This window comes from Neolamprologus multifasciatus, chromosome 5 (assembly GCF_963576455.1).
Source record: "Neolamprologus multifasciatus chromosome 5, fNeoMul1.2, whole genome shotgun sequence".
Taxonomy (NCBI): domain Eukaryota; kingdom Metazoa; phylum Chordata; class Actinopteri; order Cichliformes; family Cichlidae; genus Neolamprologus; species Neolamprologus multifasciatus.
The window spans coordinates 2,919,918-2,944,756 of record NC_140443.1 but is presented as its reverse complement, the minus strand read 5'-3'; the positions used below and the strand labels follow the sequence as shown (position 1 = coordinate 2,944,756).

Here is a 24,839-nt window from a genome sequence, read left to right as displayed (position 1 = left end):
ATTCAAGTTGCAGTTATTTATTATTTCCTTTCACCTTTTTTTTTTTTGCGCTAAACCTCTTAAATTTCTCACATCTCAAAACACTCCCATCACTCCTAAAACCCCCTTCCTAAACAATTACATGCCATGTTGCCATATCATTTTTTGATTGGTGGACATGGTACATTTTTCCACCAATGGGAAAGGGAGGGTTTTTTTTGGTTTCGTCTTTGCTCACAGGTGGAGAGTGCTGTCCAGCGTTTTCCTTATAAAACACAGTTTTTAACCTTTCTTCCTGCAGTAAATATAAACAACGACAGTATTCAGGAAGAAAACCAAACATTGTATATTTTTTTATCATAAATCTGGTTTTACGTGGCCTTTCAACACAATTTAAAAACTGGCCCAGGCCTGCAGGTATCAGGCTGTTGTTCTCCTTCATCTCATAGTGGACAGAAATTATTTTTTGGAGTGGCACAAATAATTTGTGTGGCATCAGATTTGATGCAGAACAGCTGATTGTTCTGTAAATAGTTTGAAATGTTTATTTAAAAATGCCTTGGCTGCATTTAAAAAAATAGCTGCAAAAAACTTTGTTGTTTGCCAAACTGAGTTACTTTTTTGAAGAAGTAACTATATAATTAATTGCCCAGCATTGGTCATTATATACTATATTTTGCAGACAGAGAGTTACAGACTCTCTCCCAGACCACAGACTCATAATACAAGTCAGAGCTTTATAAAAAAGAGAAAAGAAAAAAAAATAGTGTTTTCGAAATTGGAGTTCAAGTTCTTTTTTCCTTCCAATAGTGTTAACATACTACACAGGTCATGAACAAGATTTTTTTTTAACATTTTCATTGTAAGTGGGCTAAAGCAGTTAATTAAAAGTAGTCTAACATAAATGTAAATGCTGTAATTTGATTATTTTAATAAACCAAGTAATTTGGATGGATTCGATGCTGGCCTGACCACAGTGCACACGTGTGCTGTCGCTCACAGTGGTCCAAGGGACCGCTCAGGGAGTTTGTGTGTTCGCTCAGACACATGAAAAATTAGAAGGAACATTGCCTCCCAGTCAGCATCAAGTGTAAAGTGTGTAAAGCTACTTACCTTCTACACTCTATTTTTGTTACTTATTTATTAATAACTTTTACATTGTTGTTGTTGTTTATCAGTAGAGAGTACACAGATTTCAAAGGAGCAAAGAGGAGCACTGTTGCTTCATCCTTAATACTAAAGCAGAAATGGATTGGAAATAAAACGTTCCATAAAAGCTTTTTCTCCTGTCTGACCCTCAAATCCAAACTTCACTTATTAGAGCTGACGGGATACAATTTTTAAAAAGTGACATTATTAGAAAAAAAGGTGAGCAACAATACTTAATATGTGCCTTTAATACATTTGCCATTTATATAGCGATCTTGTATTTGTTAAACATTTTCCAGTATGGTATCTGGCAGTTTCTTCATCTACAGAAGTTCCATGTCTCAGTGTGGGACTGCTGTGTCGCCTGAAGAACTCATTTCATTCATTTTCCACAAAATGTTCATTTACGGAAATGTTTAAGAGAAATTGATTTCTCTACCAAAGGATGAACTAGTATATTTCCAGAGATTGCCTCTGTATGAATGTACTTTATAAAGGAAGACAAGTGTTTGTCCTCTGTTGTGCCTCAGATACAGTAAGTGATATTAAAGACAGGCGGACAAAACTGGGGAAAGACAAAAAGGTCAAGGTCAAGTTTATTTATATAGCACATTTCCAAACAGTCTATGTTGCACAATGTGCTTAACAATGTAAAATGCCACTAAAACAAAAAAAATGTGAAACAATGATGCAATAAAATATAGAAAAAAATACAAATAGATAAGTAAAATCAATAAAGTCAATAAAAACAACTAAAACAACAACTAAGGCTGTTAAAACAAAAATATTTAGGTCAAAGTGTGTTAAAGGTCAGACCATAAAAATCTTCAGTAACAATTTAAATTGTTTGAGTGATTGTGCAGCTCTAATATTTAAGAGAAGACTATTCCAAAGACTGGGACCTGCCACAGAGAAGGCTCTGTTGTCATGAGACTTAAGTTTAGTCTGTGGAATGGATAACATAACAAGTTTTGAACTGGACCTCGTGGTTTTCTCCGGAGCATAAATAAATAGGAGCTCAGACATGTAAGAAGGGGCTTGGCCGGTAAGTGCCTTAAAAACAAATAGTAAGAGTTTAATTTGGATCCTGTAAAGACCAAGGAGCCAGTGTAGAGAGGCTAAAACTGGGGTTTCATGCTCCTTCCATTTAGTGCCAGTTAGCAGCTGCATTTTGGACCAGGTGGAGATGATAAATAGAGACCTGGTCCAGACCAGAGTAGAAAGAATTGCATTAGTCCAGTCTGCACATAATAAAGAGATGAATAACACGTTCAAAGACATTACCTGGAAGGTATGGCTTTATCTTAGCTAGCTGTCTTAAATGAAAAAAGCTGGATTGGACTACTGTGCTCACCTGCCTACACAGTTTGAAGGAACCATCAAGGTACACGCCAAGGTTTTTTACATGTCTTACATTAGGAGCATAAGAAGATAACGTACCTCCAAGAGGCAGATGCAGTGAAGACACAGCCACCTCATTTGAGTCAGCCACCTTACACTGAGCTCAGAGAGCTCAGAATTTCAAAAAGCATCTGAATAAGCTCGGGTTTGGTATGAAGCTTTTCATTGTAGTTGTTATACAAAGTATATATGTATAATTTATAAATACATTTTATAATTGTAACCCAGGTCCCACGTAGCTATGGTAAAAGCTAGAGTGTATAGTACAATGAGACTGGGCCTGGGTTCATTGTACTAATATATATGAATACCAATCCCTTCTAATTAGATTAATAAAGACCACCACAACTGTATCTTACACAGATTTGTCCCTCATCCAGTATTTATTTGGGAAAGGAAAAATAATAAAACAGTTACTATCTCACAAAATGAATAAAAATAAAACAAACCACTGTAACAATAAAACACCAGGTCTTCTAAGTCCCAACTGTTATTTCAGTCATAAAACCTTTTAAACCTGAAGCATATTATTTGTTGCAGGCCTGTTTTGAAGTTGGGATGCGGTGAGACCCAAAACCTATGGCTGTTTCACTCAAACTGAGCAACAAACAAAAAACACATGCACAGTTGGTACTAACGAGACCAATGAGTTTGTTAGTGGGGGGTAGTCAGAAACGGGCAGTTAGCAGTTACAGCTGAACAGTTAGCTCCCAGCAGTGAAGACAATCAGGGGTGAGAAAACAGCACAGTCCATCCAAGCAGAAACCTTTCTCCCTCTCTCTTTACACCGTCCACCGGCTTCTAAACACATTAAGACAGTTGAGCTACAATACAAAATGCTATCCCATGATGATCTAGCATTAGTATGCTTTAACTGAAAATCACAATGCTGTGACCCTGAATTGGATACATTGTATCAAAGTATCTAATTAAAATATAAGAAATAGTGAATTAAACAAGTAATTGTGTTGCATAAACCTGACATAAAAGGACAGCTACATGTAGTCTGAAAAAATGTTTTGTCAAGTTTGCAGGTTTGCAGCATGACAGATGTACAAACAGACTGACCCATAATTGGACCGTCTGTTTGTACAACACGTGCCTGTATAAAGAACATTAAATTCCCCAACTCACAACTATTTCTTCTTCAGCTGTGGATGGTTTATCTGCTGCCTCTAATGAGAGATCGGAACTGTAATTATGCTGATGACACCCAGCTCTATCTGTCCATGAAGCCAGATAACACACACCAATGAGTTAAACTGCAGGAATGTCTTAAAGACATAAAGACCTGGATGGCCGCTAACTTTCTGCTTCTTAATTCAGACCAAACTGAGGTTATTGTACTCGGCCCTGGAAATCTTAGAAATATGGTATCTAACCAGATTCTTACTCTGGATGGCATTACCTTGGCCTCCAGTAACACTGTGAGGAACCTTGGAGTCATTTTTGACCAGGACATGTCCTTCAATGCACATATTAAACAAATATGTAAGACTGCTTTCTTCCATTTGTGCAACATCTCTAAAGTTAGAAATATCCTGTCTCAGAGTGACGCTGAAAAACTAGTTCATGCATTTATTACTTCCAGGCTGGACGACTGTAATTCATTATTATCAGGATGTCCTAAAAACTCACTGAAAAGCCTTCACACACACACACATATGAAGAGAGAGAGTGTATGCAAACGGCTACCAAACAGCCATCATAATTCGTCATACAATGAGAACATCACAATCATCAAATTGTAAATTATACATTTTAAATTGCTATTGATCCCTTTACCCCTGGTCCTAAAGTGTATATTTATTTTCTTACTCTTCTTATATTTATTGTTTGTTTACTTGCACTGCTGTAACTGGAGCCTCGTCGTCTCGTCTCTCTATGTACTGGACTGTAAGTAGCGGAGATGACAATAAAGTTTACTTTGACTTCAGCAGCAAGCAGGCGCACTGAGGGCTCTCGCGCTCACTTTTCGCGTATAGAATTTCGAAAAAACATCGGTGCAAATTATAAGTCTGTATGATAATGTCTGGTGTTTTCGTGTTTGCTGGTTTGTTTTTATTTTGTTTTATTTTGCGAGTTGGTTAGAGGGCGTCCTTACTCCCAGCAAATGGGCGATAGAAAACCGATCGGTGCCTATGCCATCTCCAAAGTGCACTAGCTTATGCCGGGGCAGCATGAGTACGAGAAACTTTTTTTTTGGAGATGCCAGTGATGCCACCCCTACCACGATGCCGCCCTGGGCAACCGCCCCTATCAAAAACCGCTACTGTGCAAGTGATAGATGTGGGTCCAGGGCTCCGGGAGTCGGGGGAATGAAATACATACACACACAAGAATCTTCCATAACCGGTCGTCCATTCTCCTCTTCGTACTCACATGTTCCGCGACACCCTCCTCAGTCAGCACACACTCCTCTTCTGTCACTCACGATTACGCACACCAGTCCGCACTGCCACTCACGGGGTCCAGTGGGAAAAACAAACAGGTCTCAAGGGGTTCAACGTTCTAGCGATGAAATGTTCTGAGCCGCGACCCAGGCACACAGAGTGGAGAGTGAGTGGAGTGGAGAGGAGAGTGACTGAGAAAACAAAAACACACCACATGGTCAGAGGGCCCGGGTGCGCCAGTGTCCGGCAGCCTCTGTCAGTGAGCCCCAGGGCAGCTGTGGCTACAATAAAGCTTGCCATCACCAGTGTGTGAATGGGTGGATGACTGAATGTGTAAAGCGCTTTGGGGTCCTTAGGGATACAGGCCATTTCACATAGCGATAGGTGGCGCTAATGCAGTGGGAAGCTGGTTTGTCAACCAAACTCAAAGAAGAAGAAGAAGAAGAAGGAGAGATTCAAACCTGCTGAGAAGACGCGGTTAAAATTATTCAGAGACGAGAAACGACATGTGAGACAGTGAAAGAAAACAGTTTTTTTATAAGGTTTGCATGTAAAATGGATTTTTTTTAAAAAAAAGGATGAAGCTGTGGCTGATCTCTGTGGTGAAAGGACTTGAATAAGGACACGAGGTAAAGATTGGCTTGTTAGCTGCTCACATTTTAACTGACTAGTAAGGTTGTTTACAAGACTTTTAGGGTTAAATTCCTGTTGTTGGGATAAGCGTATTTGTAATCACTGTGTTGTTCGATGCTTTCGATCCAGTGATTAATATCAATCTGTGCTAAAATCATAACAATGAAGTAAGTTTTTATCTCAAAACATGTCTAATTTTCAATCAACAAATTCCACCAAATTTCTCTAATTAACGCATTAACGACTCTTTGTGATGGCTTTCATATTTTACAAAAACTAAAAGGTAAATGCATAATACACTCTAATACAGCGGTCCCCAACCCCCGGGCCTCGGACCGGTACCGGTCCGTGAGTCGTTTGGTACCGGGCCGCGAGAGTTGAGGCTCAGGTGTGAAATGTATAGTTTTCAGGGTTTTTATCGGTTTTCAGCGTTATTTTGTTATCGTTTTTATCGTTAACTCGGTTTTCCTGGGTCTTTTCACGTGTGTTATGAATAAATCTTCTTTTTTTCGGTACCGGTACCAGTTTTATTTTGTTGTATTTATCCGCGACACCTTAAAGGCCGGTCCGTGAAAATATTGTCGGGCATAAACCGGTCCGTGGCGCAAAAAAGGTTGGAGACCGCTGCTCTAATATACAGACACATTTACTCATTTCAAATAATATGATCATCACGCTGTTCTCAACTGTTATCGGTTATTAACCAAATATTCTAGTTTAAGCTGTGTTCAGGTGGCTCTGGGTGTGAACCCTGGCATGTCAGAAAACGTCCCAACCACACCTTTTTTACAGGGTTCCTTATGGCTCTGACAGTAAACGAAATAAAAATCTTTTCATGTTTATTAAAATGGAAACAGCTAATTTTTAAAAACTTTTTTTTCATTCATGTAAGTGATCATTTTTATTCTGGCATTAAAAATGTGCATCCCATACACCTAATGCTTTAAGGCAAGCCTATTCAAATGGCGGCCCGCGGGCCAAATGCGGCCCAGAAGCAACCTGCGAGTGGCCCTGGCAGAAACACAAAAAATTAATTCATTAATTAATTTTAAAAAAATGAAAAATTCCTACAGCGTAGTGTAGACTGTGAATGCAACACTCCTAGTAGCCTAGCAATATTTAACCCACAATGCACCGTGATGTAAACATATTAAACAATCATCGTAATATATGATGCGACAACAGCACGTCTTTCTCACTCCAAAAGCGCAAAATTGACAATGAAAACTGTCGGTTTAACCCTGCCTGGACTGACAAATACTTATTCATTTTACCGAGTTTAATAATCTTACAACCGGAGTTGTGCTACCATGATGAGGGTCCTGTACAGCCCAAGAGAGAGCTGCAGCATCTTCCCTTCGTGTTTGCTTCTTGGCGAAGAAGAAAAGGCCTTTCACAGATTCTGAAACAGTGAAATACTGCATGCTGGTGGATGCGGTGAAAAGTGATGAAAAAATTAAAGTAAGTGTGACATCTGCTATTAAAAACGTACCCCTGTAGGACAGTTCAAATATTCGTAGAGTTGAAGTTCTGGCGTCAGACGAGTTTGAAATGCTGTTAGATGACCTGAAGAAAACTGATGTGATGTCTATAGCAGGAGATCACAGACAGAACTGATAATGCACAGTTGTGCGTATATGTCTGTTTTTTGGATGGGAAATTGCTCGGCTTGCTACCGTTAGAGGGACACACAGCTGGCGAAATAATGTTTGAGAAGATTTCAGCTCTTTTTGCGGAAAATGGTCTGGATATGAAGCGTGTCTGTATACTTGTGACAGATGGGGCTCCATCCATGGCAGGAAAAGTGAGTGGTCAGCGAAATATTTATTTTAATTTGAAAGGGAATTATCAAAATGTTTTTTTTGTTATTATTATTATTTCAAATGTGCAAAAATAGTTTAGTTATAGCTCCCTTTTTTTTAAATGGACCTTTTGGTGTGCATTTGTGTGAGGTCACCAGATTTACAGGGGAAAAGGAATAAAAAAATTACTTGTTTTTCAATACAGTTGTGTGGGTTTGACATTGATCATGATCTGCTGCTTACTGGCTTCAAAAAAATATCTGGCCCAGATAAACTCCTCGGTTTGAAAATCTGGCCCAACTAACTTTGTAGTTGAATAGCCATGCTTTAAGGTTTCCTCAGCTAAAATTTCCGACACATTCTGTCTCCGGTTTTCTTATACAGTGGTGATAATATTGGAAGTACACCTGTTATTGTAAATAAAACAAACATGTATACACATAAACTGTTTAGGATTTGTCTCTTAGTGGTAAAGGGACTCCTGATAGTAGTTTACAGTGTCAGAACTGAGCAGTGAATCCTTAAATGGAAGAGGTCGCGATTTACATCATTGCCATGCGACCAAACAGTCCGGTTGTAGAAGCAAATTGTGCTGGTTAGCTTTTTGTTTTTTATAGCAAAACGCTGCAGTTTAAAATTAGGAAAATTAGTTTAAGCTTTAGTTTAGTTTAATACCTGCTTGTTAAACCCTGGGATTTTTCAAAGCTACTTTCAACAGTGGTGCGCAGAAATCTGGCTGAGTATTATCTTCAGAGCTGTAAGGAAACGGGGATTGGTAGGGGACGAGGGGTTATGGATCCGGTTTTATGCCTGGTGGGTGAAATTAGGAACACAGGGATAATAAAGAAGTGGTAGTTGCTGTGTTCTTTGATGTAGAAAGGGATATGATATGCTCAGGAGAGAGGGTTTAATGATTAAATTGTATGGTGTAGGAATAGGAAAAAGGATGTTTAATTGGATATGGGCTTTCTTATATGGCAGAATCATTCAAATTAAGATAGGGACACGTGTCAAAGCCATGCAAAACAAAAGATGGAACCCCGCAGAGAAGTGTAGAAAGTCCAACGTTGTTTTTTGTTATGATTAATGATATTTTTAAAGATATATCTGGTAGTTATGGTAAATGACTTTTCGCTGATGACGGAGCGGAATGGGTAAGGGGGAGGATTGTTGTCCATCTTTTTAAGAAACTTCAAGAGGGGATAGATAAGGTGGAGTTTTAAATTTTCCTATTTTCACAAATAGGCCTAACAAAACGCTGGATTTGTGTTATGGACCAATTAAGGGGGCATATAAATCTGTGGCCGGACCTGCACTAGGTTCTTTGGATCACAATGTTATTCACCTCCTCCCTGCTTACAGATCTGTGATTAGGAGGGAGAAGGCCAGTGTGAAGCAGACTAATGTCTGGTCAGAAGACCGTTGTGTTGCCCTTCAGGGGTGTTTTGATAGCACTGACTTGTTTCCTTGTTTCAAGAGAGCACTTCTGATTGGATGAACTTACTGATGTGTTGTGTAGCTACATCTCTTTTTGCAAAGACTCTGTGATTCCAGTCAGAGAATTTAGGACTTTCCCCAATAACAAACCATGGCTGTCTAAAGATATTAGGGATCTGACTCTTAAAAGGAAAATTGCTTTTAACGAGGGAGACGTTCCCACTGTGTGAATATTGAGGAAGGAGGTGAGGGCTGCAATAAAGATTGCCCAGATGAGATATAGAAATAAGATTGATGCAGAACTCAGCAGTAACAACCTCAAGAGAGCTTGGCTTGGTATGAAAACAGTGGCAGGGCTACAGACTGATCAGCTGAGTGGGATTTTTTTCACCATATTTTCTCACTTTCTTTAGAGCTACACACAGTACCTAAGATTTGGAAACAAGCTGTCATTGTTCCAGTTGCTAAGGGCAGTTCTCCTAAGGTACTGAATGGTTTTAGGCCTGTGGCTCTGACTTCTTTAGTGATGAAGTCATTTCAGAAGATAATTAAGAAGGAGATTTTAATCTTGACCCTTTCCAGTTCACCTATAGAGCAGGGAGAGGTGTGGAGGATGCTGTTGTCACACTCCTGCATCTCTTGTATAAGCATCTTGAGGCCCCCCACACCCATGCAAGATTATTATTAGCTGGCTTTTCATCGGTATTCAATACAATTCAACCCTTCTTACTTGCTGACAGACTTTACAATCATTTTAAACTTGACACTAGTCTGGTCGGCTGGGTGACAGACTATCTGATTAATAGGTCACAATGCGTGATGGTGAATCATGTGTTTTCTGATATGCTCTCCTCCTCTACTGGATCACCCCAGGGTTGCTGCCTCTCTCCCCTTCTGTTCATTCTGTACACGAATGAGTGTCGCAGCAATTTCACGAACAGACATATCCTGAAGTTTGCTGGCGACACAGTGATCGTCAGTCTTCTAGTGGGGGACGAGTCAGGCCATGGACAGGTTGTAGATGATGTTGTGGATTGGTGTGATGAGTCCTTCTTTTCACTTAATGTGTCAAAAACTAAAGACATGATTGTTGATTTTAGGAAGTCCTCTTACAGCTCATCACCTACTATCATTAAAGCTGCCGATATTGGGATCGTTGAGAGTTATAAATATTTAGGTGTGGTACTTGACCATAAACTGTGTTTTGAATCTCATGCTGATGCCACTACTAAAAAAGTTCAACAAAGACTTTTCTTTTTAAGGAAAATGAGATCTTTTAATGTCTCATCTGAGATGTTGTCCTTGTTTTATAGAAGTTTTATCGAATCTGTGATATCCTTTTGTATCGCTGCCTGGTTTGGTAACCTGACGGTGAAGAATAAGAATCGGTTGGGACTTCTGGTAAAAACTGCTAGCAAAATTTCAGGGCGCTGGCAAGATGGACTTTTGGCCGTTTACAATAAAAAAATGTGCTTAGAAAGGCTCATTCTATTATTAACTGTTTGAACCAACCACTTCACAGTGAGTTTGAGTCGTTGCCTTCGGTGGCCGTTTTAGAGTACCTGTGAGGAAGACAAAAAGACTCCAGGTTTCTTTTGTCCCTACTGCATCTTGTCTCCTTAATGGCAAATAACCGTCCTTGGACTTTCTATCACTATTATTGTCATTATTAATTTATATTATTGTTCTGTTTATTTTTATCCTGCTGCTAAACTAATTTCCCCTTGTGGGACAATAAAAAAAAATTGAAATGAATTGAATGGGAATACAAGTAATCATTAGAACATTCTGTATGAAGTTATGTTTGCTCACCATAGTGTGTGAACAAGGTAAAAGTGTAGTAATAATGTGGACGCCAGCACATATAGGCATTATGGGTAATAAAAGAACAGATAGGATGGCTAATGAAGTTATTAAAAGAGTAGACATAGCTGTACAAATACCATTATCTAAATCTGAAGGAAAGTGTATAGTCTGGAAAGAAAGTAAGAAGTTATGGAAAATGGCGTGGCATAATGAAACTAGAGGGTACAAAATACAGTAGAAGTACAAAGAAATAAAGAAATGAATAGGCGGGAGGGGATTGTTATAAGTAGAATAAAAACAGGGAGGGCATTGTTACCTGAATGGCACTCTTTTAAGGATGGGGAAACATTCGATGGGGATATGCAACTGGTGTGGTGTTATGGAAACAGTTGAGCATGTATTTATTAACTGCAGGAGGTATGGTAACTGCAGGAGAATGATGAGGGTAGAAATGGGAAATACGGGGGAATTCAGGTTTGAAAAGGTGGTTGAATGGCTGGGATGTCATGAAGGGAAGGGAGTGGTTTTTCTGTTTCTGAGTAATTCGGGATTATTATTAAGAGGATTTAGAGTTAGATGCGGTCTAAGTAAGCGCCAGAGGTGGCAGTAATGCAACTTCTATGGATGCAAGCTTCCGTTAAAATAGAAGAAGAAGAAACATCTTTTACTATGGAAATTCTTTCAATGAAGATGAAAAAAACAGTCCTAAAGTATCTGTGCATCTCCCTTCTGACTGTGCCAGTAATAACAACTGGAAAAGAACACGGTAGGAAAGCTAACGCTTGTACTTGTGTTTTTATTGGCATAAACTTAAAAAACCCTACGAACCCCACCGAAGCTACGTAGTTGCAGTATGTAGCGGCGAAGCTAAGAGGGTTGTCACAAGCAAACCCGTGCGGCACATCTCAATCTATTTTGCTCGCTAACATTAGTCCCGTTTGTTTTCTAGGAAACCGTCTAAAGCTGGTTTTCACTACAAAACGGCATTTGAGGGGTGCTATGATCCTGAAGAACTCTGCTGTTCTTGGTAATGCCGCTAGCTTAGAGGGGCTAACAACATTCCGGTGTTGGGCTAAAAATTGAATTCCAATGTCTTTACTTATATTGGTAAATAGACTTTATGTAGCAGGGCTTACAAAAGGTTATATATAAAATTTAAAAATGACCTGTTTTCAAGTATCTTTGTGGCTCCGTGTTAGGATATAAAAAAATCGCTTTGCCAAAAACTGATTGCGGCTTCTACCTTTGACAGGAACGTTGTTTGTGGCTCAAGATGACTTGATATAATTCATGAGGGATACATTTGATATATGTTTCACATATTATAGGGCAAGAAGTAATTTACATAGATCTTTATTGTCACTGTTACCAGAACAATGAAACACAGTTTGGCATCTCTCCATTTGCAGCTGTAGGTTTTTTACATTCACCATTTATTTATTTATAGCAGTATAAATATGAGCAACCACTTTTTGGCAAATACCGAAAATCAGTTTGCCAGATGATCACTTTTTGGCACAACCCTGGTAAAACGTCTGTGAAATTTAGACATAGATTTTATGTAAATTCACTTGTTACAGCAGCACAAGGGACAAGAGGGAAAGCTGAACCAGAGATATATTAGAAAACATTAAAATTAGAATAAAGTTAATAATAAAAATATATCTGGTAGTTATGGTAAATCACTTTTCGCTGATGACGGAGCGGAATGGGTAAGGGGGAGGATTGTTGTCCATCTTTTTAAGAAACTTCAAGAGGGGATAGATAAGGTGGAGTTTTAAATTTTCCTATTTTCACAAATAGGCCTAACAAAACGCTGGATTTGTGTTATGGACCAATTAAGGGGGCATATAAATCTGTGGCCGGACCTGCACTAGGTTCTTTGGATCACAATGTTATTCACCTCCTCCCTGCTTACAGATCTGTGATTAGGAGGGAGAAGGCCAGTGTGAAGCAGACTAATGTCTGGTCAGAAGACCGTTGTGTTGCCCTTCAGGGGTGTTTTGATAGCACTGACTTGTTTCCTTGTTTCAAGAGAGCACTTCTGATTTGGATGAACTTACTGATGTGTTGTGTAGCTACATCTCTTTTTGCAAAGACTCTGTGATTCCAGTCAGAGAATTTAAGACTTTCCCCAATAACAAACCATGGCTGTCTAAAGATATTAGGGATCTGACTCTTAAAAGGAAAATTGCTTTTAACGAGGGAGACGTTCCCACTGTGTGAATATTGAGGAAGGAGGTGAGGGCTGCAAACAGTATAGTATAGTATACAAAAAGCCAAAATACTATACTATCTACAGATGGTTACTATATACAGTAAAATACCAGTAAAATACCTATATACAGTAAAATGCCTTGATTTTGACTTGACTTGTATGTACATAAAGTGCAGTAGGAGTGATAGGAATATATATTCCATACAGAGATCTATTGGCCATAGACTTGTCCTGTGTGGATACTGTGGTATTGTATAGCGTGACTGCTGTTGGGATGAAGGAACCAAGGATAGCACTCGGTCCTTCACTGTGTCTATAATAGTGCTGAACGAGCTGCTTAGGGCCTCCACGGTCTCGTCTCGTGCAAGGGATGAGAGGTGCTGTCCATAATGGACATTAGCTTAGCTAAAAACCTCCTGTTACTCACCTTCTCTATGGATTATAGGGGACTGTCCACAACAGAGCCAGCTGTCTTTGCAATTTTGTAAGCAGTTTTCTGCCCCTCTGTTTTGCCACCTCCCCAGGAGATTACTGCATAAAAGATAGCAGAAGCCATCACAGTGTCATAAAAGGTCAAATGTATTGTTCTGCAATACGTTTGGCCTTCTGCAAGTTTTCTCCATCTGCCTAGCAGATGGAGAAAACTTTGACCCTACTTTCACAGAGCATGAGTGTTATGTGACCAGTCCCTTTTATTGTTAAGGTAACCATCCAGAAATGTGTACGTGTCAATGATCCCGATGTCCAAACCGTGGGTGTTCACCAGTGCGATGGGTGGTGTTTCTTCTGGAAGTCGATTACCATCTTCATCGTTTTACGGGTGTTCATGTGCTGGAGTTTGAGTTTACACTAGATCAGGGTTGTCGAACTCCAGGCCTCAAGGGCCGGTGTCCTACAGGTTTTAGATATCACCTTGGGTCAACACACCTGAATCAAGTGATCAGTTCATTACCAGGCCTCTGGAGAACTTCAAGACATGTTGAGGAGGTAATTTAGCCATTTAAATCAGCTGTGATGGATCAAGGACACATCTAAAACCTGCAGGACACCGGCCCTCAAGGCCTGGAGTTTGACACCTGTGCACTAGATGATGAAGTCACCGATGGTCTTCCTGTACTCTAAATCGTTCCCCTCAGGTACACATCCAGTGATGGCTGTATCATCGTAGAATTTCTGTACGTGGCAGTTTGTGGTGTTGTATCTTAAATCCAAAGTGTAGAGGGTAAAGAGGAAAGGGATAGCAGCGTCCCCAAGGGGCCCTCGTGCTACATACCACAGCCTCAGACATGCTGTCCTGAAGCCTCACATACTGTGGTCTAGGGCTGGGCGATATGGCCTAAAATCCATATCATGGTATATTTTGAAGCACGTGCGGTAACAATATATATCGCGATATATTCTTTTCTTCTGTATATTGTATTTTCCACACTATAAGGCACACTTAAATCCTTTAATTTTCTCAAAAATCGAGATTGTGCCTTATGTATGAATTCTGGTTGTGCTTACTGACCTTGAACTGATTTTGGCTGCAGAAATCTGCTAAAAAATGTTTTAGTACAGCTTTGGTAAGCTGCACTGCTTGATGGATTGTCAGAGCATTACGGCTGCTGTAGTGAGGAGCTTCGCGGAGTAATCTGGGTCCAAAACACTGTCCGCTTCAGGTCCCAAAGTCAAACGAATACTGAAAGTTAAAAATTGTCTAAATCAGGGGTGTCCAAACTTTTTTCACTGAGGGCCACATACATAAAAATATAGGAGGGGCTGGGCCACTTACTAGAAATTAGGTATATAACCTTAACTTTAGTGTATTAAAGTTAGAAAAATCACTTACAAGTGGTCGAATATATTATATTGTTGAATATAATTAAAGACAAAACTGCCTTCATCACAGTTTTCCATAAATGGATCTTTATTGATTTATTCAGAAAAGGCTTTGGTAGCTCATTCTCAGAACAGCCTCAGATTTCTTCTTAGACTGAAGATTTACAGCACAGAGAAAAAACAATAAAGGGGAAATGGGACGGGCACATTTCAAGTTTGTTATTTAAGTTATTAGGCTTAGCAACACACCCATTAACGTTCGTTTGAAACGATTATCAACAGTAACAGACTGAACTGGACTTAATAACAGGCGTCCATATAATTTTAGTAAATTATTCTGGTGAGTATCAGCTGCGCTGGGTATGTAAATCGGGACATCCAGCCGCGGTGCTGATCGCCACTCATGCCAAAAATCCAGACAAATGTCACTTGATCAAGGAGCAAATCTGCATCAGATGAGATCAGCTGACTTTGCGTGTACGTGGGCAGTGCACAGCGGTGTGTACTCTGTGTGTTAACAAGAAAAGCGCATATAAGAAAGTGGTGTGCAAAAGCAGGGTAGTGACAGAATTGATGCGCATTATTGATATTTGAAGCATGTGTACCTGCACATTAACACACGGGTATTGTGGAATATATTTTTTACTCACCTAAAGCGCTCGTGCTCTCGTCCACTCCCCGCAAAAAAATAGCAGCTGTGCGGCGTCTGTGGCATCAGTGCTCTCATCGCATGCGATGGAGTAAAAATCAAAAGCACAGCTTTATCAGACAGTTGCAGTTTAATGTTGGCTGACAAGTCTTCAACAACTGGATTTCTGGACATGCTGACGTTGTTGACGGGCGCATTATTTCGGTGACTTTAACGAGGCCGTGTTTTATGAGGTCTCCATCTGAAAAAGGCTTGCCATGTCTTTTCTGCATTCACTTTCTACCTTTCGCTTCTTTGGTTCTGCCATGTTTAGTAACTAACTTGGGCTAAATTTCTTCTGTGATTGTCCTTTTTGGTGGAGCAACTGCCTCGATCGACAGTAGCTCCCCCTGGTGTTAAAACTAAGAAGTGCAATACACTCAAGCAAAAGTTGAAGTGCGGGCTATATTCGATTCTATTTATAAAATTACTTGTGGGCTAATTAAAAATGGATCGCGGGCCGCAGTTGGCCCGCGGTCCGCAGTTTGGACACCCCTGGTCTAAATTCTTTCATCTTTAATAAAATCATCAGCGTTGCTGCTTTACCAGGTGTAACAATTAAGTTTAACATCCAAGCATCCATGAAAACAGAATTTATTAAATTTAATGGAGTTAGAAGTTAACAGGAAGTTAGGTCGCTAGTTTCCACCTAAACATTTCAAACCATGTTCTGACTGAGAGATTTCTGAAAATAATTAAAACTTTCAGCTCTGCTCTCACTTCCAACATAAATGAAGACAGGAAACTAAGCAGCAGTGGCGTTTGCAGGGTTACTGAAGTTGGACTACCTGGTATATAATGTTGTGCTACATGATTGCTAGCGACACAGCTATGTTAGCATAACATTAGCACAGTGAAGCTGGAGGATGAACGCCTTTTTTTCCACTCGATAAAAGTTAACGTGAGGGATTCTGGTGGTCAGGGACAAATGCAATCGTATAGCAGGATGCTGTACACGGGCCAAACTTCAGTCAGGAGAACAACTGAGATTATTCATCCACAATATGAGGTTAGTCATTAATATACTGCAACAACATGGGAATAGAGCAGCTGCGAGAGAATTGAACATTAATGAATCAATGTTACGGAAGAGGAGGAAGCGCAGTTTTTGGCTTTCCCCATATTTCAAAAGTGCCTCATCTCTTTGCTATGACTGTCGCCCGCCATAATTTGCAGATGATAATGGTTGGCCAAATTTCTATCGTTTATATCGCCTACTGTGGTCTATTGGTGAGGTAGTTGATTGTTCCAAGCTTCTCCCTCAGCAGTGCCGGTTGGATGTATTGAAGGCACTGGCTGCCTACCCCAGCTATCATAGTATGAGAGCTGGGGTACACCCTGGACAGGTTGCCTCTCTATTGCAGGGCTAACATTGAGAGACAGACAACCATTCACACCTGTGAGCAATTTATAATTGCATATCTTTGGACTGTGGGATGAAGCGGGGGTACCGGACAGAATCCATGCAAACATGGGGAAAAGATGCAAACTCCACACAGGAAAGTCCCTTTCCAGATGGTGCATTCACCTTCGCGACCTTCTTGATGTGAGGCAACAGTGTTAACCACTGCACCACTGTGATGCCCATAGCTGAAAATTTCAATTTCTAAAACTTGGTTGAAAACCGTGTGCTGGCAATGACAGGCCGACTAAAGGTTCAAGCACTGGTAGTATTTTCACTATTTACAACAGCGCCATAATGTGCAGATTGAAGAGTGTGGGAAACTGCGTGCTGTATCCCAGACCACAAGTCTTCCCAGCCTCCTGCACTGAAACAAACCACCTTACAAAACTCATGTATTGTATTTTTTGGACTGTAAGGCGCACTTAAAATCCTTTAGGTGCGCCCTATATTTTCTCGAAAATCGACCGTGCACCTTATAATCCAGTGCGCTTTGTATATGAATTCTGGTTGTGCTTACTGACCTCAAACTGATTTTATGTGATACACGGTGCTCAAAAATCTGTCAAAAATGTTCTATCTGTCTGTCTTTGTTATTATGCTCAGCATCTTTTTAGTTTACATTTTGACTGCACAATTGTGAGCTTTTTGTTATACATGAAAAAAATTTTCTTTATTTTATTCATAGAGCATTATTATTTAATAAATGCTGATAATGTATTTCTTAGTAATTTTTCTCTATCTACATCTACGCTGTATATTAATAAAAGTGCCTGTGTGACATCTAGGACACAGCTTGACTAAGAACTCTCTTTGTAGAGCTGGGCGATATATCGAGTTTTTAAAAAATATCGATATATTTTTATACGAGATATAAGATGTGGCAATATCCTTTATATCGATATAGTCTATGTTACTTGTGGAGCCGCAAGTTTGCCTCTCTTTCGTCCACTTTTGTCTTTACGCAACATTACTCGGCCTCGCCCCTCCTTCACTGAACACAACTCCCCCTCCTCCCCCATCGCTTCACCTGCAGGAAGCAACAAGATGGACACGGCAAATCTCCGTTAACGAGTTACTGCGCATCGCCCCGTGCGTGGGGCTGGACGCCGTCAACGTGTTAGCTAGCTAACCACCCTAACGAGCTAACCACGCTAACGCCATGCAGCCCAGAGGCGCTGCACAGCCTAAAATCCTTTCATTTTCTCAAAAGTTGACAGTGTGCCTTATGTATGAATTCTGGTTGTGCTTGATGACCGCGAATCGATTTTATGTGGTACACAGCGCTCAGCAATCTGTCAAAAAATGTTTTAGTACGACTTTGGTAAGCTACGGAGCTTCACCGGTTGATGGATTGTCAGAGCATTACGGCTACCGAGGAGCCTCGCGGAGTGATACGTACTGTGCTTCAACGTAATATTACCCTACTGTGTATAAGGACCATAAATGGCACCTGTTAAGAGACGTGGTTATGAAGAGGATTTCAAACTCAAGGCTGTCAGTCACGCAGTAGAAGTTGGGAACAGAGCAGCTGTGAAATCTGTCTTTGTTACTATGCTCAGCATCTGTTAGTTTACATTTTGACTGCACAATTGTGAGCTTTTTGTTATGCACAAAAACAACATTGTTTTCTTTTATTTATGGAGCATTATTATTTAATAAATGCTCATAATTTATTTTTGAGTAAATGTTATGTACATCTATGCTCTATGTTAATAAAAGTGCCTGTGTGACATCTGGGACACAGCTTTGACTAAGAACTCTCTTTTTGTTCTTACCTTATGGCTTTAAAAAAAAATATCGAGATACGAATTTTGGGTCATATCGCCCAGCCCTAAGTACCATTTTGAGTTTCTGCATTTTTTTTCTTTGGCTGTAATGTCCAAAGAAAAGTGCTGAAAAACAGGAAGACTTGTGAGCTATTACTGAAGACCACTGTAAAAAACTTAAAAGAAAAGTTTTCATAATTTCTGAGCAATTTCTGGTCTTTTGCTTATACCGAGGTGTCTGGCTTGTAGCAGGCTTTAAGCTCTGGATAGTTTTATCTTTACCCACTTTTTCTTTGATAGCTTTAGTAAAATGTTCATGTTCAGGTGAGCGGGATTGATTTAAATGTCTCATTAGGTTTGTTGTATCAAACCTTTATCTGCTAGTACCCCTGTGGTTTCTTTTGACTTCGGGAGTATAAAAGCTCTTCTGTCAGTGATATATTAGCACGTGGTGGAGTTTGCACAAGACTATTTGCCTGCACCACTGTGCATGCTTTCTCATCCATGAAATAGAGTGTTATGCTATAGGCTGTAAGTGAGGCTAACCAGTGGGTCACCAATCACAGCAGAGAATGCTGAAAATTGTCAGATTCTGGTTTCTGGCCAATCTCTCATCTGTAGTAACATGGATATAAACTGCAAATTGACTGGTTGGTGGAGGCATACAGCTGTGAAGTTGTATCTAAACTTGGGTGAAATAATGATTTCATTCTTAAACTATGTGTGTATTTTCCATTTTGTTCCTTGTTCAAGCAGTCTAATTAAAATATCCTTTGTCCTTTAGGTCCAGGAGTCGTCACAGTTGTTGTTCCAGAAGGAAGTGACCCAGTCTTACCTTGCTCCCCCACCATTAAGGAGAACCTTGAAAAAAAGCTCTTTGATTGGAAAAAAGTTGGTCCAAATAACCAGGAGGTCTTCTTCTATGCTCGTGGCATTCATTACAATAATGGACGTCCCGGTCAAAATGAGCACTTTAAAGGACGAGTATTCCATTTTTCAGACCAGCTAAGGTTTGGCAATGCCTCCATAATCATCAGAAATGCGCAGATAATGGACAGTGGAGACTACATCTGTGTTTTTCCACATCCGCAGTCAGCAGACGAAACATTCAACGTCAAACTCCTTGTCGGTGAGTTCTTTATTTTTAAAAGCATTCTAAAAATATTTCTAAGCACTCATGCGTTGTGAACCAAGTAAAAGACAAAGAATTGAAACTTTTTTTTCTTTCAGAACAAGTCTTTAAGGAGCAATTAGAAGTCCTAGGTGAGTGATGATGTCACTGATGTCTACATGTTTTAGCTGTAGCTCTCTTAGCGTCATTCAAAAATGTTTAAACTTGACATAGTTTATTCAGATACAATAAAATCTGTGGTTCTGTCAGTGACGACAGATGAAAAAAAACTTGGCTCTGAGCCTGACTTTAATGTCACTCATCTCTACGTGCACAGCATAATCAGTTTTAAGCCTCTGACTGATCGTTTAAATTTGAAGAGGTTTTTGTGTGGACTCAACTCATTCTGACACAGGATCAGATCTGTGTTAAGTGTGACTATATAGAGGTAAAAGGGCTGTGGTGTACAGTTGTACATGTGGAAATTGGTGACATCATCAGTCAAGACTTGCCATTGTTTTCTGCTGGTGGTTCTTTTAAAGGAGCTCTGTGTAACATCAGAAAATTGTTATTGGGACCTCCAGCTGTTAACTTATCATTTGCTGATGACATTTGTTGCTGTGTTTGCACTTCATGTGTGCCATCATACATAAGATTGTTCTATTGTTAAATATGTAATATATGTTATATATCATTATGTCTTGATGCATGCTCAATCATCAGGGGAATCTCTGGCTGAAATCATGTCTAAATAATATCAAGTCCTTATTATTTAAGATTTTAATGGACAGGTATGCTGTCCTGAAAAAGCAGATGGTTTAGGACTTTTTAAGTCGAACTTATTATCATTATTATTATTATTATTATTTTATTATATTTTTTTTATCAACTCATGGAGTGGGTGTCTGGACCAACACAGAGCATAGACATACAGTCGTGGCCAAAAGTTTTGAGAATTACATAAATATTGGAAATTGGAAAAGTTGCTGCTTAAGTTTTTATAATAGCAATTTGCATACACTCCAGAATGTTATGGAGAGTGATCAGATGAATTGCAGAGTCCTTCTTTGCCATGAAAATTAACTAAATCCCCAAAAAAACCTTTCCACTGCATTTCATTGCTATCATTAAAGGACCTGCTGAGATCATTTCAGTAATCGTCTTGTTAACTCAGGTGAGAATGTTGACGAGCACAAGGCTGGAGATCATTATGTCAGGCTGATTGGGTTAGAATGGCAGACCTGACATGTTAAAAGGAGGGTGATGCTTGAAATCATTGTTCTTCCATTGTTAACCATGGTGACCTGCAAAGAAGCACATGCAGCAATCATTGCATTGCATAAAAATGACTTCACAGGCAAGGATATTGTGGCTACTAAGATTGCACCTAAATCAACAATTTATAGAATCACCGAGAACTTCAAGGAAAGAGGTTCAAAGAGGGACAAAAGGACCCCCTGATCCTTTTGTCCTTTTGTCCCTCTTTGGGGGGAAACTCCCACTGGGTTTAAATCTGTGACTCTCCACCATTTGACCTTAGAACTGAAGAAGCTTCTCGGATGAAGGTGAAACGTCTTCAAGCAACTCAAAGAAGTCCAAACGCTTTTCTTTGCAAGCTCCTTAGACTACGATGACCTGGATGACTGAGAACCTTCATAGACAAAACATGTTATCTTAAATTAAAATAAGTATACTGTCATGTTTGTTGCTGCCCTGAAAAAGCTAAACACAGTTGAACAGTGAAGGAATGTCAGCATTCTTGCTCAGAAAAGGGAGCTGATCAACATGCTCTGAGGTCAGAGTGCTTCGTGCTGCTGTGACGATGTCTCCAGTGGTCGAGAAGACTCTTTCAGCCGAGACACTAGTACCTGGGATATAAAGGCATCTTTTTGCCAGCGTGGCCAGGAAAGGATAGACGTGCTCATGGGATTTCCAGCAGCTTAGTGGGTCTTCTGTAAGTGCTAGTGGTGGGCGGATCGATCCAAATATCGATAGTATCGATCCCAAGTCGGCATCGGTATCGGATCGATACTAGCCTGGTTAGATCGATTCTTTACTTTGAGTTCTGCTTGTTTGCTATGCTGTGCTTTCAGCAAAAACGAAACAGCCAGGTCGCTGGACTCGCCGCTCCTGTGTCAGCAGAGAGCAGGCACACTTTGCTCCCCCACCCCCCTTATGTTTCGGTGTTGCGCTGACACGTCACGTGGGTTATTAAGTTGTTTACATATTAATTATATTTTTACCAATTGTTTTTGTTGTTGAGAATTTTAATTGTAATTTGTGTATTATAGTTTATCAACAGTATTTGTTTTAATTTGTTTACTGGTTTGCGTGCACGTAAGATTAACAAAAAAAAAAAAAGATCGCCACCACGGCAGACCCGATGGCATTTTCATGCTTTGCAGCATCATTTATTCTTACAATAATCACACGATTGTTGTAACAGTACATTCAATGGCTGCAGCTCTCCCGCTGGCAGCCGTACACATCACCACCACCAAACCTGCAGCGGCATCTCAGAACACGCCCTGCCACATACCCCCATTGCCCGCTTCACCCCACCCCGTGAGCAGGCGAGGGAATCTGCCCGGACCATCGGCGCCCCATGCCCCGGCCCAGTGATGGGGAAGTGTCCACTCTGGCAGTCGCCCGCTTCTCCAGCGGAAGCCTGGGAGCTGGTCTGATGGCCACCCATATGGCAAGCAGCGGCGGCGCAGCAGGAGTGGAAGTGAGCCGGGGCTCAGAGGCAGCTGGGCAGACGGCTGGCACGCAGGACCATGCAGCCTGCGGACAGCATGCCGCCCTCAGGCAGGACCCTCGCGCACCTCGACCTCCATCTCCAGCTTGGCAGGTCCCGCTGGCGCGCCAGCCTCCGGCTCACCCCGAGCCGCGCGCTGTCCACCCTTACAGTGATCACCCGGTTGCTGTAACAGTAGCCTACATTCAACGGCTGCAGCCCTCCTGCTGCCAGCTGTCCAACCCTTTCTGCTGTGCTCAAACTTTCCTCAACATTACACATCACGTCTATGTGGAGATTTGGGTACGGCTGTGTCTGTGGGGAAAAAAACCCCTATCATGATGGTATCACATACCTGGAGCATGTAAGAAAAGCCCTCGTTTTCCATAATGTTGTAAGGATGCAGGTCTTTGCAGATAAAGTACGTGATAGATTGTGTTATTTTCTAAACTCACTCTGAATTGGTTAATTTTTGTGCTATAACTGTAACTTTATGCTCTCATTACAGGTGCTGCTCTAAAGCCTTACATCTGGATAGTTAATATCACAGAGGACAGGGCAATGCTGCGCTGTGAGGTCAGAGGTGCTTCTCCAAAGCCTGAAGTAGAGTGGAGGGACAGCGATGGAAACATCCTTTCTGCTGAGGAGCAACAGGTGTCACACAGAGGAGAGCGCTATGACATCACCCTCCTCACCACAGTGACCAGGACGAACATCAACCTCTTCTACTGTTTAGCCACACAGAAGGAGATTAGCCATAAGACTGATGCAGAGATCTATGTGCCTTACTGTGGTAAGATTTGTTTACTGAACAAATGTAATTATGTGTATTTTAGTTTTCAGATTTAAAAAACTTCTGAACCAGCTGTTTGGTACAACCCCTGTAAAATATTGTATAATTACAATTGCAATACAATACAATTAGTGCTGTCAGTGTTAATCTCGTTAAAATGACGTTAACACCATAACCACAACGCAGCATATCTCCATTAACGAGTTAACGTCTGCCACTGCTGCCACGTTTGGAAAGTGTGACAGTTTCTCAATTCCGTGGTTCACGGACCCACTTTGGCTTTGAATGCACTGACGGTTCTTACCATATGTGCCAACTCTTTGTCTTTGCCCTGCAGTTCTGAGTTGAGCTCATTTAACCAACAAGTCTGAGAAAGCCCAAATCAAGAAGCCATGCCTCTAAAAGTTCTACATGATTCTCATTTCTTGTTTCTAAAAATGATTGAATCTGTGGGAGGGGTTCGGGTGTTGATTCATAAATTTTAAGTTTCATAAGTTATAAGTTTCATAAATTATAAATTCACGTTGTTGTCCTGCACATACTGTTTAAAATCTTCTTGCTGGCAAAAGTGTGAGAAAATCTTCCTTCTTGCATGAGTCTTCAAAGGCCATTGGAAAGCCAAATAATGTCCACAGACTTGCTACAATGCAAAGAGAAGCATTCACACAAAAATAAATCCCAGAGCACTTATTGAGGTACATCTTCTGATAATGACTCGATTCTTGTCCAGCAGTACACTTGATATAGCGTTTTGATGTCATCTTTGTTTTTAAAGTCTTTAAATAAGGTGCCCACAGAGATGGCCACCTTAACCCTTGAGACAAATTTCTTTCCATATACAGTGGTTGCAAAAGTATTCGGCCCCCTTGAACTTTTCCACATTTTGTCACATTACAGCCACAAACATGAATCAATTTTATTGGAAGTCCACGTGAAAGACCAACACAAAGTGGTGTACACGTGAGAAGTGGAACAAAAATCAAACATGATTCCAAACATTTTTTACAAATAAATAACTGCAAAGTGGGGTGTGTGTAATTATTCAGCCCCCTTTGGTCTGAGTGCAGTCAGTTGCCCATAGACGTTGCCTGATGAGTGCTAATGACTAAATAGAGTGCACCTGTGTGTAATCTAATGTCAGTACAAATACAGCTGCTCTGTGACGGCCTCAGAGGTTGTCTAAGAGAATATTGGGAGCAACAACACCATGAAGTCCAAAGAACACAGCAGACAGGTCAGGGATAAAGTTATTGAGAAATTTAAAGCAGGCTTAGGCTACAAAAAGATTTCCCAAGCCTTGAACATCCCACGGAGCACTGTTCAAGCCATCATTCAGAAATGGAAGGAGTATGGCACAACTGCAAACCTACCAAGACAAGGCCGTCCACCTAAACTCACAGCAGAACAAGGAGAGCGCTGATCAGAAATGCAGCCAAGAGGCCCATGGTGACTCTGGACGAGCTGCAGAGATCTACAGCTCAGGTGGGGGAATCTGTCCATAGGACAACTATTAGTCGTGCACTGCACAAAGTTGGCCTTTATGGAAGAGTGGCAAGAAGAAAGCCATTGTTAACAGAAACCATAAGAAGTCCTGTTTCCAGTTTGCCACAAGCCATGTGGGGGACACAGCAAACATGTGAGGGACACAGCAAACATGTGGGGGACGCAGCAAACGTGGAAGAAGCTGCTCTGGTCAGATG

At 40.6% G+C, this 24,839-nt stretch overlaps 2 protein-coding genes across 3 annotated transcripts in view; both read left to right on the top strand.

Annotated features, from left to right (window-relative positions):
- LOC146517789 (neuroglian-like) overlaps nucleotides 1–24,839 on the top strand; it is an 88,311-nt gene that overhangs the window by 36,578 nt on the left and 26,894 nt on the right. The window lies entirely within an intron of this gene.
- The window catches only part of LOC146517790 (butyrophilin subfamily 1 member A1-like), a 25,707-nt gene continuing 9,830 nt past the window's right edge, over nucleotides 8,963–24,839 (top strand). The window contains exons 1-4 of one of the 2 annotated variants that reach the window (XM_085160430.1): nucleotides 8,963–11,366; nucleotides 19,283–19,627; nucleotides 19,729–19,761; nucleotides 22,855–23,139. In XM_085160430.1, the coding sequence (XP_085016556.1) occupies nucleotides 11,210–11,366; nucleotides 19,283–19,627; nucleotides 19,729–19,761; nucleotides 22,855–23,139 (820 nt within the window). In that variant the 5' untranslated portion in view covers nucleotides 8,963–11,209. The remainder of the gene's footprint in view (nucleotides 11,367–19,282; nucleotides 19,628–19,728; nucleotides 19,762–22,854; nucleotides 23,140–24,839) is intronic. The other variant, XM_085160431.1, reaches the window with a different exon arrangement.